The sequence below is a fragment of the Dromiciops gliroides genome, chromosome 4 (assembly GCF_019393635.1).
Source record: "Dromiciops gliroides isolate mDroGli1 chromosome 4, mDroGli1.pri, whole genome shotgun sequence".
Classification (NCBI taxonomy): domain Eukaryota; kingdom Metazoa; phylum Chordata; class Mammalia; order Microbiotheria; family Microbiotheriidae; genus Dromiciops; species Dromiciops gliroides.
Genome location: NC_057864.1, coordinates 423,254,004 through 423,270,833, shown reverse-complemented (window position 1 = coordinate 423,270,833; position 16,830 = coordinate 423,254,004). Strand labels below are relative to the sequence as shown.

General features: G+C 40.0%; 1 protein-coding gene across 2 annotated transcripts in view; it reads right to left on the bottom strand.

The window, feature by feature from the left end:
- The window catches only part of SNX7 (sorting nexin 7), a 125,534-nt gene extending 109,645 nt beyond the window's left edge, over nucleotides 1–15,889 (bottom strand). The window contains exon 1 of one of the 2 annotated variants that reach the window (XM_043964146.1): nucleotides 15,677–15,889. In XM_043964146.1, coding sequence (XP_043820081.1) covers nucleotides 15,677–15,862 — 186 coding nt within the window. In that variant the 5' untranslated portion in view covers nucleotides 15,863–15,889. The remainder of the gene's footprint in view (nucleotides 1–15,676) is intronic. The other variant, XM_043964145.1, reaches the window with a different exon arrangement.
- Between the last annotated feature and the right edge of the window lie 941 nt (nucleotides 15,890–16,830).

Sequence of the window (16,830 nt, the reverse complement as noted above, 5' to 3'; positions counted from 1 at the left end):
CCCAAAGCAATTTAAGCTGTTTTTTCTTTAAAAAGTATTGAAACTGGAGGCAGCTAGGTGGTGAAATGGATAAAGCACTGTCCCTAGATTCAGGAAGACCTGAGTTCAAATCCAGCCTCAGACACTTGACACTTATTAGCTGTGTGACCCTGGGCAAGTCACTTAACCCCCATTGCCCCCAACCCCCCCCAAAAAAAGTGTTGAAACCATCCTAAAGACTTGGTTAGTTCATGAAATTAAAGGTCAGGTTGTTGACATCACTTGCTGATTGCCTGAGTACAAAACAGTCACAAGGAGCTCCAGGAGTCATCTCTGATATTTGGCTGGTGGGAAACAATGGGCAACTCAGGTTTAGGAGGTTTGCTTAGCTGAATTAACTAACTTGGTGTCCTTAATGCCAGTCTTTGGTGAACATCCTTTCTGGGCTCATCTTAGTAAATCTCCTTTTACTAACTGTTGAATGACTGTCGAAGTGTCTCATTTTATCCCAATATCAAACCTAAACTACAAAGGGACTGGCTTGAGACATGCCCAGTACAGAACACATAGATCTACTACACTATATTACCTCAGTGTTACACAGCGATGACACGTGATGGAATCTGTCAGCCAGAGCAGGAGCCATACTTCCCACAACATCATCATGTATGCATAGGTAACAGGTGTGGAAGGTGAAAAACAGCTAAATGGCCCATTACTTTGCTATAAAACGTGTTGAGAACAACTAGGGTAAGCAAAAGATAATGTTACCAGTCTCACTGAAGCAGCAATATGGAGGGCTTGTTATACTTGTGGTCAGGTGGACAACCCAATACACAGTAATTACAAATGGAATGAAGCTTTTAGGGAATAGACAATATGGTAGATTGTGAGGTTAAAGAAAAATAGCTACAAATAGGAGCAAGTTCTACAAATTGAGGCTGTAACCACAAACCAAAGTACAGTCTTTTAAAAAAAATAATAAACATTTTTATTTAAAGTTTTGACTTTCAAATTTTATCCCTCCTTCCCTTCCTGTCTTTCTCCCCCTTCCTGAGGTGGTAAGCAATCAGATATAGATTATACATGTGCAATTATGTAAAACATTACCATATTAGTCATTTTGTATTAGAAAATAAAGTATAGTCTTGAAATTCATATGCTATGGAAATCATTTTAGTCATCCCTGTAAATAAGCCCAACCATGCTGTCAGTAGCCTCCACTCCAAATGAGAAGGACCAGAGCCTAATGTATGTGGTTGCATCAGGAATGCCATTATGCTATTCAGGCTACAAGTGTGAGTTGCTCCAACATCTAAACTCCCAAAACCCAACATCCCAGCAAGGTGGAAGAAAAATGTCTACGTCTAACGAGAGCTCCAGCGGATATCAACATGAAAGAGTTATTTTTCTAACCAAAGACGATTGTATCTCCCTTTGAGAGGCAATGTGGTTTAAGTGGATAAAGCAATGCACATAGTCAAGAAAGATCTGGATACAAATCCCATGTGTAGCCCTAGCTAAGTCACCTACCTCTCTCTGCCTCAGTAAAATAAGAGAGATGGATTCATCAAAGACTTCAAACCTTTCTCAGTTCTAAATCTGTGATCCTATGAAGTATATTTCTAAAAAATATATATCATGACATTTTATGAGTGATTTGGTAGTTGCAGAACCACTCTAAAATCTTTCTGTATGTGTTTAGCTTAGCACAACCTATAAGACATTTTTAGCCACCCTTGACGTTCATATCGTCTAGGAAGCCTTCCTTGACTAACTTGACTAGGAACAAACTGAACTGATTTAGAAATTATACAGAAATATTTGCTACATTATCATGACATACATTATAAGGTCTCCAAGGGAAGAAAATAACATTTTAAAACACGTAGCCATTGATATTCCCTGTCTCCATTTCCTCTCCTTTCACTCATTCTTAAACTCTCTACATTTGGCTTCCAGTTTCATCGTTCAAATGAAACTGTTATCTCCAAAGTTATCAGTCATCTTTTAATTGCCAAACCTAATAGGCTTTTCTCAGTCTTCATCCTTCTTGACCTATTTGAGCATTTAATATTGTCGATCACTTTCTCCTCTCTGGGCTTTCATGACACTACCTCCTCATGCTTCATTGCTTTTGTTGGATCTTATTTATGCTCTCTCTCTCTCATCAATTCCCATTGATTCAATTATTTCTATGCACATGACCCCCTGATCTTTAGATCCATCACTGATCTCCCTCCTAAACCCCAATCCAATATCAGAAATGGTATACTGGGCATTTCAAACTGCCGTTATCATGGACAATGCATCTTAGACTTAACAGGTCTAAAAAAAGCCTAATGTACTTTCCCTCCAAGATCTCCTATAGTACTAGTAATAGTAATAAGAATTAATAAGAAAAATAACTAGAATTTATATAGTGCCTACCATGTGCCAGGCACTGTGCTAAGTGCTTTATAAATATCTCGTCTGATCTCCACAACAATCTTATACAGTTATTATCCCCATTTTATAGCTGAGGAAATTGAAGCCAACAGAGCTTAAGTGACTTACCCAAGGTCACACAGCTAGATGTCAGAGGCTGAATTTGAACTCAGGTCTTCCCACCTCCAGGCCCAAAGCTCTATCCACTGTACCACCTAGATAGCTATTCTTATTACTATCAAGGGTACCATTATCCTCTCAGTAACACAGGCCTATCCTCAATATCTTATTCTCTAAAAAGCTGCCAAATCTTGTTTCTATGTTTCTGACATCTTTGGAATATACACCTTTCTCTTCACTAACCTCCGCTAGTTCAGGCCCTCATCACCTGCACTATTGCAATATCCTTCTAATGGATTTCTCTACTTCAGGCTTCTCCGTGCTCCAATCCATCTTCCAGATAGTTGCCAAAGTGATTTTCCTAAAACATAAATCTAACCAAGTCTTCCCCCTACTCATTAAACTCCAGTACTTCCCTATTACCTCCAAGACCAGATATGAAGGTGTTTTTTTGGCATTTAAAGATCTTCACCAATTGGCCCCTTCCTACCTTCCTAGTAATATGTTTTTTCTGCTACATCCACTTTACAATTCAGTCACTCTTACTTTTTGCTCCTCACACAAGATACTCTATGCCCCATCTCTGTGTCTTTGTATTAGCTGTTCCCCCATGGTTGGAAAACTTCCCCTCCTCTTCTCCCCCTCTTAGAATCTCTGGCTCCTTTTACCTTCTTCAAGAGGTTCCCTTTCATCTTCTTCCTGGTGCCCCCAAATTCTAGAGCTTTCATCTCTAAAGACATCTTCCACATTCTCTGCATGTATTGCATTTACATGTTGTCTCCCCTCTTAAAACATGATCTCCTTGAGGTCAGGGACTCTTTTTCCTCTCTCTCTTTATATTCCTATCCTTTAACTTAGTTTTTGGCACCTGAAGGTTCTTTTTTTTTTTTTTTTGCGCGGGGCAATGGGGGTTAAGTGACTTGCCCAGGGTCACACAGCTAGTAAGTGTCAAGTGTCTAAGGCCGGATTTGAACTCAGGTCCTCCTAAATCCATGACCAGTGCTTTATCCACTGTACCATGTAACTGCCCCCCCCCCCTTTTTCACCTAGAGGTTCTTAATTAAATGATTACTGATGGATTGATGTAGTAAGGCCTATTTGCTTAATAACATATAGCTCCTCCTCAAGTTAAAAACAACCAGTCTGCAAACATCCCATCCGTATTAATCCCCAATTGAACCCTGTTTCCCCCTCTACCTCCAAAGAGGCAGCCTGGTCCCTCATCCACCTTAATACAATAACCAAGCAGGCATAAATTGATCTCCACCTAGTGGCCAGTGAGAGGTACTTTCCCTCCCCATCCCTGCTTTTCTTCTGTTTCTTCCTGCACACTGTTCAAGTAAATAAATACAACTTCAGCCAATGACCTTCCACGCATTCAGAAATGTAAACTTACTCTCTTTTTTTTTCTATTGTCCAAGTAGCATAGGATAAAAATCTCTCCCCTCTTCATTCCAACTGTGGGATTAAAGAATGACTTCTAATCTCAGTTGATAAATTTAACACAAGTGGTAGTGGGTGATAAACCCTTATGAAAAAAAAAAAAGAAGAAAAGCAAGAAAAAGGAAAAAAAACAATATATGTAAATGAGAGATAAAATACTTGTACAACAACCAAGCCCTGGAAAATCACTTTCCAAATCTCTATAAAACTTTTATCTCTACTTCATCCTCCACTTAAAACTTGCTTTCCTCAAATGCCAACATTCAAGATATGATAAAAAGCTATTTGTATTCTATTGAAGTTTTCTCCCCCTATAAGTAGTATAGCTGTGCTGAAACAGTGAGAATCCTCTGCTGCTTTTTACAGCAAACACATAATATTTCAAAGGTAGTATGTTTTTTTTTATTGGCTAGTCTGGGAACCTAATGACAATTTTTAACAGTCTCTACAGCAAAGGGTACTCTGAGTACCAAACCAAGTGATTTGCAGATAAACTTTTAATACATAAGATGGTTCTGAGATGGAGATAAAAGAATGGACAACTAATTTGGCAAAACTGTTCTTGATACTCTTTTCTGGGAAACATAATGAAAAAGTAAATCAGTAGTATTCAACATTGAAGGGACTAGAGAGAAAATAGACACACTAATACAATGTTGGTGGAACTGTACATTTGTCCGACTACTCTGGGAAACAATTTGGAATTACCAAACAATCAGTAAACATTTATTAAATGCCTATTTTGTGCCAGGCACTGTGTAAAGCATTGGGGATGAAAAAAGAGGTAAAGACAGTTCCTGCTCTCAAGGAGCTTACAGTTTAATGGGTCAGACAACCAGATATACACACACACATATATAAATATATATGGCAATCTATATACGAGATACATAGGAAAAAACTTAAAGAGGGAAGGTACTAAAATTAAGAGGGATTGGGGAAGGCTTCCTGTAGAAGGTGGTACTTTAGATAGGACTTAATGGAAATCAGATAGGTCAATAGGTAGAGCAGAGGAGATAGAGAAAGCATTCCAGGCATAGGGCATAGCCAGAGAGATACAAGAAAGGGGACTATACTATTTAGACTATGAAACAAAGATCCCATTCCTGGAAATATACCTCAATAAAGTTAAAGAAAAGAGCTAGGTTCAGTATATGTCAAAATATTGGTAGCATTGTGGTAACACAGAAATTGTAACAAAGTGCCTATGGATTAGGAAATGGATGAATAAATTATGGTTTATATGTGTACTGAATATGATGATGACCTTGTGAGAAATGATGAATATAAGGAATTCATATGAGTTGATGCTGTAAAGTAATGAGAACTAGAAAAACAATATATATGTCTATAGTCATGTAAAAGGAAAGAACACTGTATATTTGTAATTATTCAATATGGGCTGCAAAGAGATGAAAAATTGAATCTTTCACTCCAAAAGTGAGAGACTATGGATGTGGAATTTTGCATATGCTTAAAGTTGGTTTTTCTTTGTCACAAAAAAGGTCCAATGCTTCGGATGGCAAGGTCAGTGGTGGGGGTACCAAGACTTAAGAGTTCAGGGAACAAACTGTAACATAAAATCAAAGAATTAAAATAGTTTAATATAAATAAGAAAATAAATCACCACAGAGGTGGACTAACCTAGTATATAGAATCAGCTTCAGAACCAGGAGGAATTGAGCTCAAGGCCTGGTTCTGACACAAACTGACCATGTGGCCTTGGGCAAGTCATCTAACCACTTAGTGGCCTGAACAATTTTTGAATAATATAATTGACAAAAAAGATACTGATTTGCATCAGTAGGAGGTTTATCTTTCAGAGAAATCACAGATCCAGTCATTCCATAGGTTAATTTAAAAGAAACACCCTCTTTAGTTATGCATCTTTTTATGGTTTTTGTACCAACAACCACCACACACACACACACACACAGGGAAGAAATTTGCCATAAAGGACGTTGCAAGTCTGAATACAGAGTGAGAAATTGATTACAGTTGCCAGGGATTTTAATGCTGAGTGTTTTCTTACTACCATACTTCTCTGCCACCTGGAAACAGACACAAGGCATAAACATGTGTATGTTTTCATTGATAATGGTTTATAAATATTTATCAAAAGCTAAGATTATGTGTATATGCAGTTCACATCACCTCAGTAAGGGAGCGTAATTTATGCGAAAATGGTTCAATAATGATCAGAAATTGGGGGATGAGGCCATGGTTCTCCCTGGGCTGTGTGGGTAATTACTCATTTAAAGTAAATCCATGACTCAGTAGACAAATTAAAATTCTGCCTTCTAAGAGGTACTAGGCGAGGGAAGCAGGGAGGGACTCTTGATATGTCTAAGTTTTACTAAAGAGATGGCATTTCAGCTGTGCATTAGGCCAAGTACAAAAGCAAACCAGCTTGAGGAAAGAATCCACTATCTCCTTTTGAAATCAGTTCACTTCTCCTCTCCCCCTACTTTCAGCTCAGGCTTGGTTGCTATGTCTCTGCTAAAGACCCGAAAAAGAGAAGTTGTTTAGAAACCCTAAGGGTAAATAAGGCCATTCTTGTCATTGGGATACCTGCTTTTCCTTATTAGAAAATACACTTTAATTTCAGCTATCCAGACTATCCAACTCATGAACGATATGGGTATTGTTCCAAAAGTTCATTACTAAGTCTCTTTGGAGCTGATAATGCATTTTCTTATAAAAACACTATTATATGTGGTGATTAGGTTTCTAGGTCAGCCCACAAAAGTCCACTTAACTCATTAAGTACCTAAAATAGACAACCAGGAGTAATAATAACAGCAGTATTAGAAATTGACATTTATATAGTTCTTTAAATTTGGTAAAGTACTTTAGACATATTAATTCATTTGTGCCTCATAATCCAGAAATGCCCGTCTCAGGTTTTATAGGTGATTAACAGCTCTGTTTTACAGAAGAAGAAAATGAAACTTCACAAGTTTCAGTGACTTGCCCATAGCCACACTATAACATAAAAGGTATGGGATTTGAAACCAAGACTTCTGCCACCTCCTTTATGAAACCTTTTCTGGTCTCTGATGGTAAATGTTTAAGAACTAGCTCACAGGAGGTGGGGGGAGGGGAATTATTCACAAGACACATTTTTAAGCTTAATCTACATTATTAACATTTTCTCCATCCCTTTAAGTCCAGACAATCAATAAAACAATAAATCATGCCCCAATTTATGTTTGTTGATTCTTATGTGTGCATGCTCTCACACTGAATACATTTACCCACGTCTTAAGGGTTCCAGTTGGCTCCAGCAGACCTTTCTGTATACATAATATCTGTTCAAGTATGAGTGTTCCTTCCCTTTTAAAATATAAGTTCCTTGAAGACAGAAACTCTCATTTCTTTTTCTTTATATTGCCAATACCTAAGATGGTGTCTAGCATATAACAGGCATTTAATGGATGCTTGTTGAATGATTCCTGATTGAGTCTTGAACTCTATCCACTGAACCAATGTGCATTTCCAGAATCTAACAAGCCAAGTGTAAACATGATTTCTGCATAAGTTTGAGTCCCGAGTTTCACCTCAGGATGCCTGGTATCCTTGCACCAGGATGAATTGTACAATAGTCCCACTGTTCTTGCCCTTGGACTCACCATCTCTAGAGTTTTCTATTCAGTTCTGGGCACCAAATTGAAGGAATGACAGTAAAAGAGGTGTCTTTGATACTCCTCACTAAATAATTACAGAAGGCCCATATTTGATGATTGAATCATCCAGAGGTATATACTAGAAGTGAACAATTTAGATATTTCTATTGAGTCAATACATTAAAGGCATTCGACAAGGTTATAGTAACCTGGTTAATCAAGTGGGTAAGGAATAGAGGACTTCAGTGCATTGACTGAAATAGAGGAAGGCTGCATAGAAAGTATACTGAGATTGGCTGAGGAAACTCTCATATCCTGTGGGCATTGCATAAAATAGTAAGCTAGTTCAGAACCCAAGCAGTATTTGAATGCCTGGTGGCCAAGAAAAGAGAGCAGTCCAACCAAGCCCTAATTAGCAATCTCTTTGGGTGGGTAGGGGGAGGAGGAGGAGGAAGAGGTTAGAGAAAACCAGAAGATGATTATGTGACCCTCAAAAGGTCAGGGGATTTGGATTTCTTATCAGTGCTCTAGCACTGGCTATGTTGGGAGCTGTAGGCAAAGAAGGCACAATGAAGAAAGACAGTTTCAGGATTCCAGGAGCTCACCAGAAAGCAACAGCATGCCTGAGGGGAATTTCAAGAGGGCCCAGTGAAAGAGAGTAAGGATTTCTAGCAAAGCAATTTGCAGAGCTGTGAGTTTATTCCTTCATCATATCATCTGCTCCAAGTTTGAACCCACTTTCCCTGGACTCTGTATGTACCTTTGGAAGAGGGTGCTCCTGGGTTGAGAGGATCCACTTAGGAAATGCCCCTTTCTAATAGCTAAGTAAGTCTATCTAGAAAGTGATATCAGGGAGCAGCTAGGTGATGCAGTGGATAAAGCACCGGCCCTGGATTCAGGAGGACCTGAGTTCAAATTCAGCCTCAAACATTTGATACTTACTAGCTATGTGACCCTGGGCAAGTCACTTAACCCTCACTGCCCTGCCCCCCTCCCCCCAAAAAAATGATATCAAGTGATGATCATTATGTCAAGTACCCTGGTAGGGATTCATTAGCTACAGTACCAGAAAAAAACATGCCAGCTGCCCTCTGGCAAACTAGCATGCCAGTGCAAATGAGCAGTGAAAGAAAGAGACTAGAGCCTTTGCTACATCAGTAACCTAGGATTTCAAAAGGATGACAATCTGCATAATGAAGGAACTCAAAGTCAAGTCATGAGCATCAGTTTAGGGAACTGGTGCTATTTAAGATTAGAGAAAAGAAGTCTTGGGGTGGCATGGGTGGGGGATGATCACTATTCTCAAGTAACTAAAGAGGGGCAATGTATAAGAAAGATCAGACTTCCTCTGGCTTGAGAAAGAAAAGTTAGGAGAGGCAAATATATGGTAATATGCAAAAACTTGGGACAAAGTATAATAATAACATTATTTTATCCCTAAAAGTTTGAATTGTTCAGTATTCATCATTTGTTATAATTACTTGTTTTACATAATTTGCCATCATCAAAAATGACTTCTCTCTGCTCCAATTTTCAGTATTCTGGGTTTTGTATTGTTTTGCCTATGGAAAGCATTTTTTTTCTTCATAACAAATGATAGCAGGGGTTCGTTCATTCGTTCATTCATTCATTCATTCATTCACTCATTCATTCAATTATTTATTATGCTAGTCCTGAAGACTCACTGGCAACGTTTCTATTTGCCAGGTCCCTCTGAAGGACTTACTTATTTTCCAAGTATTAGGCTATTTCAAAGCAAAAGCTTGTTAGTTCTTTGTATTTGGTCTTCATTTTAGTCTAAACTTCCCTTTACACTTCAATGCAACTCAGATTATTTCATGTGGCCTGTAATGATTCTTAAAACACACCTTTCCCAAACGAACAGCTTCTGCAATATCTCTAGCAGTAATTGATGTGTGCTCTATGGGAATTTCAATTTTTGCATGTTTCCATTCTGTTAATATCCATTCTTAATAGCCATAGAATTAAAAACTCAACAAAAGTGGACAATAAGCCACATGAAATACAGCAGCCAGCTGACTGCTGAACTAGCTAAAATTGGAAAAGATAATTCAATCTAGTTTCACTTGGTCAAGTTTGGAAGTTCTACATCAGCCCAATGTCAACAGAAGCAGATATATATAGATATATAGATACACACACACACACACACGCAGGCGCTGAAGTCACCAAATGAAACTATATTTAAACTGTTCATTGGAAAAAAAAAAAAACCTGTTGATTGTCTTAAGTAATTCAGATACCATAAAAAGCTGAAGAGACAGATATAAATTTCAAGGAAGAAAACTTCATAAAAACTACAACTACCCCAAGAAAGAATAGTTTCCCCCTCACCTTCAAGCAAACTAGATGACCATATGCAGTAGAAAGTATTCTTGTTCAGATACAGGTTGCATGACAAGGCTTCTGAGGTCTCTTCCAACTCTGAGATTCTATGATTAAGTTATTTTATAGACTCAGAGCTAACAAAACAACTTAACTCCTATTTTACTTGTCTTTCTTCTGCCAAGCATAATCATCTTTGGACTGGGAATGAGAGACCAAAAATAAATGGCTAACAAGGATTTGAGATCTAAGATAAGAAAAACGACAGCAAGAGACAACTTTAATGAATCCAAGACACCAGGCTAAACTTAAGGACTTAAAGGAATGGCAAATGTGATTACTGAGTCATTGTCAGTGATCTCTGAAAATCATGAAAAATAGGAAAGGTGACACAAGATTGGAGAAAAACAACTTTTTTCAAAGAAAGTTTGCAAAAAAGTGCCCTAGTGGGGCAGCTAGGTGGTGCAGTGGATAAAGCACCAGCCTTGGATTCAGGAGGACCCGAGTTCAAATATGACCACATACACTTGACACGTACTAACTGTGTGACCCTGGGCAAGTCACTTAACCCTCAATGCCTCACCAGAAAAAAAAAGTACCCTACTATGTACCAGACATAGTACCAACTGTTTTACAGATATCTCATTTGATCCTCATATTTAAATACACTTCCTAGCTTTTCTGTGTGTGTACCCAACCAAATAAACATTAGATCCAAGATCCTGCTTGATTTAAGCACTTATTAGTGCTATAAGTAATTGATTACTTCTCCATTTAAATTTCTTTCATAAATTATTCTGCAGCTGTCACACGCTTATACGCTTATGTCCTTTTGTCAACATACTCTAAACAAATGAACAATGAGATAAAGGTATCCTATAAAAGTAGCAAAACTAAGGTTTGAACCCATAGTCCTTGATGATACTTTAAAATAATTCAGGGTTTATTTTGTTTATGATTGGGTAAGAGTCGACTACTGGGCTGTGACAGATACTACCTGCCTCATAATTTTAACTTTCTGAATCACTGGTTCTATGGAATGACTTTTTGTTCTGGATAGGCTCTCTACCAATGCCTTGAGAATGGGGAATTCTGATTAATTTAGCAAACTAGTTAATAGTGAGTTAAAACCCTTGAAACACATAATTTAATTTCTTTTTACTGTCCAACTTTGCATAAGAGTCATAGTGCCCTGAACCATAGTTAGTAACTGCCAAGGTTAAAATTTAGCACATGCACACAAATTTTTTTTTTTTAAAGAACTGCTCTACTCCTGGATCACATGGACTATTTGTAAAGCAACAGCAAACTACTATGTCTTAATTACTCTAGAGTAGCACATAAACCAGTGCCTATCATGATCTGACTATTATTCAATGAATCTTCTCCAGGAGAATATCATCAGGAAACAAATAAGACAGTTTCAATATTAAGAATCCCTGGTTTAGGGGCCAGCTAGGTGGCACAGCGGATAAAGCACTGGCCCTGGATTCCAGGAGGACCTGAGTTCAAATCCGGTCTCAGACACTTGACACTAGCTGTGTAACCCTGGGCAAGTCCCTTAACCCTCATTGACCCTCAAAAAAAAAAAAGAATCCCTGGTTTAAAATTTGGGGTGATTACTCTAGTTTATAAATTATTTGAGGGCAGAAGTGAACGGATTTTTTCCTCTCTAGCAGGTAGCACAATGTGTAATACATAGGTGATTAATAAAAGTTTCCTGAATGAATCAAGAAAAGTACCAACCATATCTTCAATCCAGCAGGTAGCCTTGCAGGGATAATATCACTTCAATTTCATTCTCTTTTTAATTTTATTTCAAGCTTCTAAGAAAGATGCAGACACTTGCAAATTTCTTGTATAGTTTCATAAAAAGCTATACCTTCCCGACTACTTTTAAATAGGGGCAGCTAAGTGGCACAATGGATAGAGCACTAGCCCTGAAGTCCACTATCCAGGACCATCTCCAGATGTACTAGTGCCTATCTTGCCAGTAGACCCAGATGGCTCTGGAGGAGAAAGTGAGGTTGGCAACCTTGCACAGTCAATTGAGTGCAAGTCATGGCATCACTGGGATGTCACGGTCCTCTTGAAGAAGGAAGACAAACAACAACCTTTAAATAGTCCCCTTTTTCTTGACTAAATTATTCATCTATCTTCCATTGCCAAATTCCAATCATGAGTAGCCATTCTATAATATCCCTTAGATTGTATCTATCTCCTTGCATTACAGTTGCATGTACCTCCTTCTACTAACACTTCTTTTTCCCTTTGTTTGTTTTAATATATCAAATAAAATATTTGTAAAATGTAAAATGGACAATAGCCAAGCGAGGCTTTTAAAAAGTCTCCTGGCTCACTTTCAGTTTTGTTTGCTTTTTTTTCTCCCTGGGAATTACTAGGAACCTGTTACACCATTGTTTTTTTCTTATGTCTCTTCTGTTTCTCCCATAGTATCCAATTTTATTGTGGGTATTTATCTTTCGCTCAATTTTGAGTTTAAGTCTCTTGGTTAACTTAGTGAATGTCCTGCCAAAAGTTCTTTCTTGTTTGCATAAGATACACTCTAGCCTTAGATCTTTTTATCAGGGATCTCCTTGACCATGAAATGTGACTGGTTCTGGTAATATAAGCAAGATAGCATGTAAAAAGCGACATCTTAGTATTTTAGAGCTGATTAATTTATTCAACAACTTATTAAGCTTTTTTTTTTTGTTCAAAGTATTGTGCTAGGAGAATTATAAAGATAAAAGTAAGCATGATCTTAGCCCTTGAGGAGTTTACAATTTGGTAAGAGAGAAGATAACCAATTAAATGTGAATGAATGAATATATATATATATATATATATATATATATATATATATATTTCTTTATTTATTGGTGAGGCAATTGAGGTTAAGTGACTTGCCCAGGGTCACACAGCTAGTATGTGTCAAGTGTCTGAGGTTGGATTTGAACTCAGGTCCTCCTGAATCCAGGGACAGTGCTTTATCCACTGTACCACCTAGCTACCTCAAATGAATATTAAAGATATGCATGACACTTGGCTAAGTACAGGAGATACCCAAAATAAATATTTAAATAAAAAGATAAACAAACAAATAAATGAAACATTTGCTGATCTCAAAGAGCTTATAGTCTACTGTAAGGTATATATATAGACATATATATAATATATGTGTGTGTATGTGTATTTGAGTATGTATATGTGTATACATGTGTGTGCCTGTGTGTGCACATGCTTTGAGAATTGAAAGGAGGGAGAGGCCTTTTCTGGCTACCAGAAGGCATCAAAGAAAACGTCTGAAGGGGTTGATATTTGAGCTGAACTTTGAAATATGGATAGGACATTAACACATATGAAATTTAACACAAGGAGATATTGTTAGATTTAGAAAGCTTTGAATGCCAGGCTAAGGAGTAAGTAGTTGATTGGAAAACCTCTACAATTTCATTGAAGGCTCTCAAGAAGTGAAAAGACATCATCAGAGCTATTCTATAGCGTGATTTGTTTGGTACTGACACCAATCAATCAAACCAACCATTTAAAAGTTTTCTAAAATATTGTCCTTCAACTAGGAAATCTGAAGGACTTCTCCTCTACTAATATTGTTCTCTCCCTCACTCATATTTCTCAGATCAAGTCCCATCTCCAGCCTTGCTATCAAAGTGATTTCACTTTCTTTTGAAAATCAAACAGTAGAATTTTTAGTTCATATATTTGTGTAAGTGTATATGTGTATACAAATGTACATACACACATGCATGTATTATACACACACATACACACACACACATATATATATGAAATAAGAAAACTATTTTCCAACATAGATTTTTAAGACCTTTGAAAGCAAGAACTGTCTCGTATTTCTTTAGATCTACAGAGATTTGGTCACACTGCGGTATGCTCAATATTTGTATATCCACTGAAATATAAACAGAGGGATAACATAAAAGTCTGCAAACTGTTAATCCATGCCTGTCAGACTTTATCCAACATTACTAGATCTTGAGCCTTGACAAATGCTCCATGTCAACCCAGTACAGTTTTATATAGTGTATAATACTGAGTGGCAATATGAAGGGAAACAGAGGCCAACCAACTGGTTGTATAATTCGAACATGGTGTGTATATGGTTTTAGAGCTGACTAATTTATTCAACAACTTATTCAGCTAAATTGTCCTCAAGAGATCAGAGACCTGAGAGGCTTGCTGTATTACTTTCCACATTTAAATCTAAAGAAATTCTGATTCCCCCCCCCCCCCCTTTAGAGATTAGTGTTAATGGAAAGGTAAAGTACGATCATATTGTGACATTCTATTTAAAGAACCTAATGATCCTAAGGGCATGTGACAGGAAGAACAAAAATATAGTATTGGATGTTTCATTTTCCTTTCATTTAACATTAGGAAATTGGCTATTATGAGCAAGACTATCGAGGCCTTAGGAACAAAAAGATGTGGGATATGGGGCAGTTCTTGCCGTCAAAAAGTTTACAATGTCTTTCTTCTTTGGGACAATTCAGGCCGCAAAAATCAGGCCAAGGACCAGCTTGTCCACTTACCCTTCACAATCCTTCTTATAAAGGGCTGGTTAAAATTGAGTTCACTTACCCAGGACCTCAAAGTAGCATTTAACTGCGGCAAAAGCAGTAGTAATTAATACATTGTTTTAATTTCACCTCACTGCCTCCAGACAGAAACTTCGTAGAAGCTGGAGTTTCATTCACCCCCGCCCCAAAAAAGTATTTGTTTAAAAGAAGGAATAACTATCAGTGAAAAACAGACTTGCCTTCAAGGATCTAGGTTCTCCCAATAATCCCGCAGGACATACTGCCTGAGGGCGCATGAGACATGCCTTAGCTCTTTAATGAATATGTGAAAACCAGTTTCCAATCGGATCTCCCTCTCCATAAGTTGTTCTTTGGATCTCATTTCTACTAGAATCACCTTCTATTCCTGCCAGGCTGGTGGTAGTTGGGACAGGGCGACAGCCTCGGAGTAGGGGGCCCTTTCCCAGATGGACATTTATGTGTAAAGCTGGAACTTCCATTCCCAGTATCTGAACAAAAAAATCTAAATCAACCTGAAACCCAAGGCGACTACCCTCTCAGTCCCAGGCTTTCTTCTCCCCTGAATTCTCAGGGCAGAAGGAAAAGGAAGGCAGCGGGGCAAGGACAGAGTCAGCCTGAAGGTAACCACCCTGCCCAGGCAGGACACGGTCTGGTCCGGCCAGGCGTAGGAGAAAGGGAAAGAGTCGAGGATGCCGGGACTGAACTTTCCTTTCTTGACCCCAGTCGGACAACACAACTTTGCTGTCTTTTGAAAACGAGACACGCTCCTGAGCACAAGGGGTCAAAGTGCGGAGAAAGGGGAGGCTGAGAATTGAAAGCCCAGCTGCTTGGCTCCAGCCTGCAAACTTCTCTCCGGACAAAGGCTCGGAGGCTTGCAAGGAGCCTAAGTCTGGCTTCCAGAGAGCTGCAGGGTAAGACAATCAGAGGAGGAAAAGAGAAGGAGGAAAAGAAGGAGGAGGAAAAGGAGAAAAAGAAGCTGGGGAGACCTCCACCCACCCCTTCCCGTGGAGTCCCTCCCCTTCGGTTCTCTCCCCCCTCCCCCCAAATCTCCTGGCAGGAGCAGACAGTGGGCAGGCCCCGCTGACAACCTCAGTGCCAGCTCTAGAAGAGGAGTTAGGAAGTTTCCCCGGGACGCGCCGCCGCCGCCGCCCTCACCTTGCTGAAGACCTCCAGGTCATCCTCGTCCTCATCTAGGTCCAGCACCTCGGGCTGCAGCAGGACGGCAGCCCCGCCGCCGCCCCGTGGGCTCTCCCCGCCGCCACTGCCAGCCCCGCCGCCGCCGCCAGCTCCGCCCGGGGGCCCCGGGGAGAAAGGCTGCGGTACCCAGCTCTCGCCGTCCATCCCGTCCGTGTGTGTGAGCCCAGCCGGCCGCCCCGGCAGCTTCAACTCCCCCGAGCTTGCCCATTGGCTCGGCGCACATCCTCCGCCTCCCCTCCCCGTCCTCTCCCCAGCCTCTGGGCCCGCCGCGCTGCGCAGATGCGGAACTACCGGGCTGAAAGCCCTGCTACGCGGCGCGGAGGCTGAACTGGGGCTGCGCTGCCCTGGGCTGGGCTGCCTGGGCTGGGCTGGGCTGCAGGGAGCTGCAGCTGGCACGCTCTGGGTAGACCACTGGAGGGGCCAGAACACTGTCCCGGGGTCGGTGGGAGACGGAGAGCCCCAGGGAGAGAAGAGGCATGCAGGGCCTTAGCTAGGATGGGAGATCCCCCCAACACTGCTCCTCCAAGAAAGATCAGGCTTGGAGGCTAGCTAGCTGGGGGCCACGGGGGACCTCCAGTGTATAAGGAAGACCCGAGCTTGGTAGTGGGAGGCGTGGTGGAGGGGGGTCCGGGAAGAATGGGCTGAGGGAAGAAACACAGAGGGCCCTGGAGAAACAGATAAGTATTGGAAGAAGAGAGCATGGCAAATCGCCTATTCTCCCTCGTATCTGGTCTGGTTTACTTATGCAAAGGAAAAAAAAAAAGACACACACACACACACACACACAGGAAGCCATTTCACTCAGACAGGTGTTGATGTTTCAGTTGCAGACCTTTTTTTTTTTCCACTGGCAAATCTTTTAGTCAAATACTCTGCATGATGCAGAGGAAAGAGTTGGAAAGGTCCCTGGATTTGGAGCCAGGGAATCTGGGTTAAAATCCTGGTTCTGCACTTTAGTTACCTAAAGTAGGGATTGGACTGCACGACCTCTCAGGTCCCATTCTGTTCCAAATCAGAGCCTAGATTTACAACTGAAAGGAAGATGACTCAGTGTCCAACTCCCTCTTTTAAGATGAGAAAACTGCCATCAGAGACTTCCTTGTTCAGGAGCT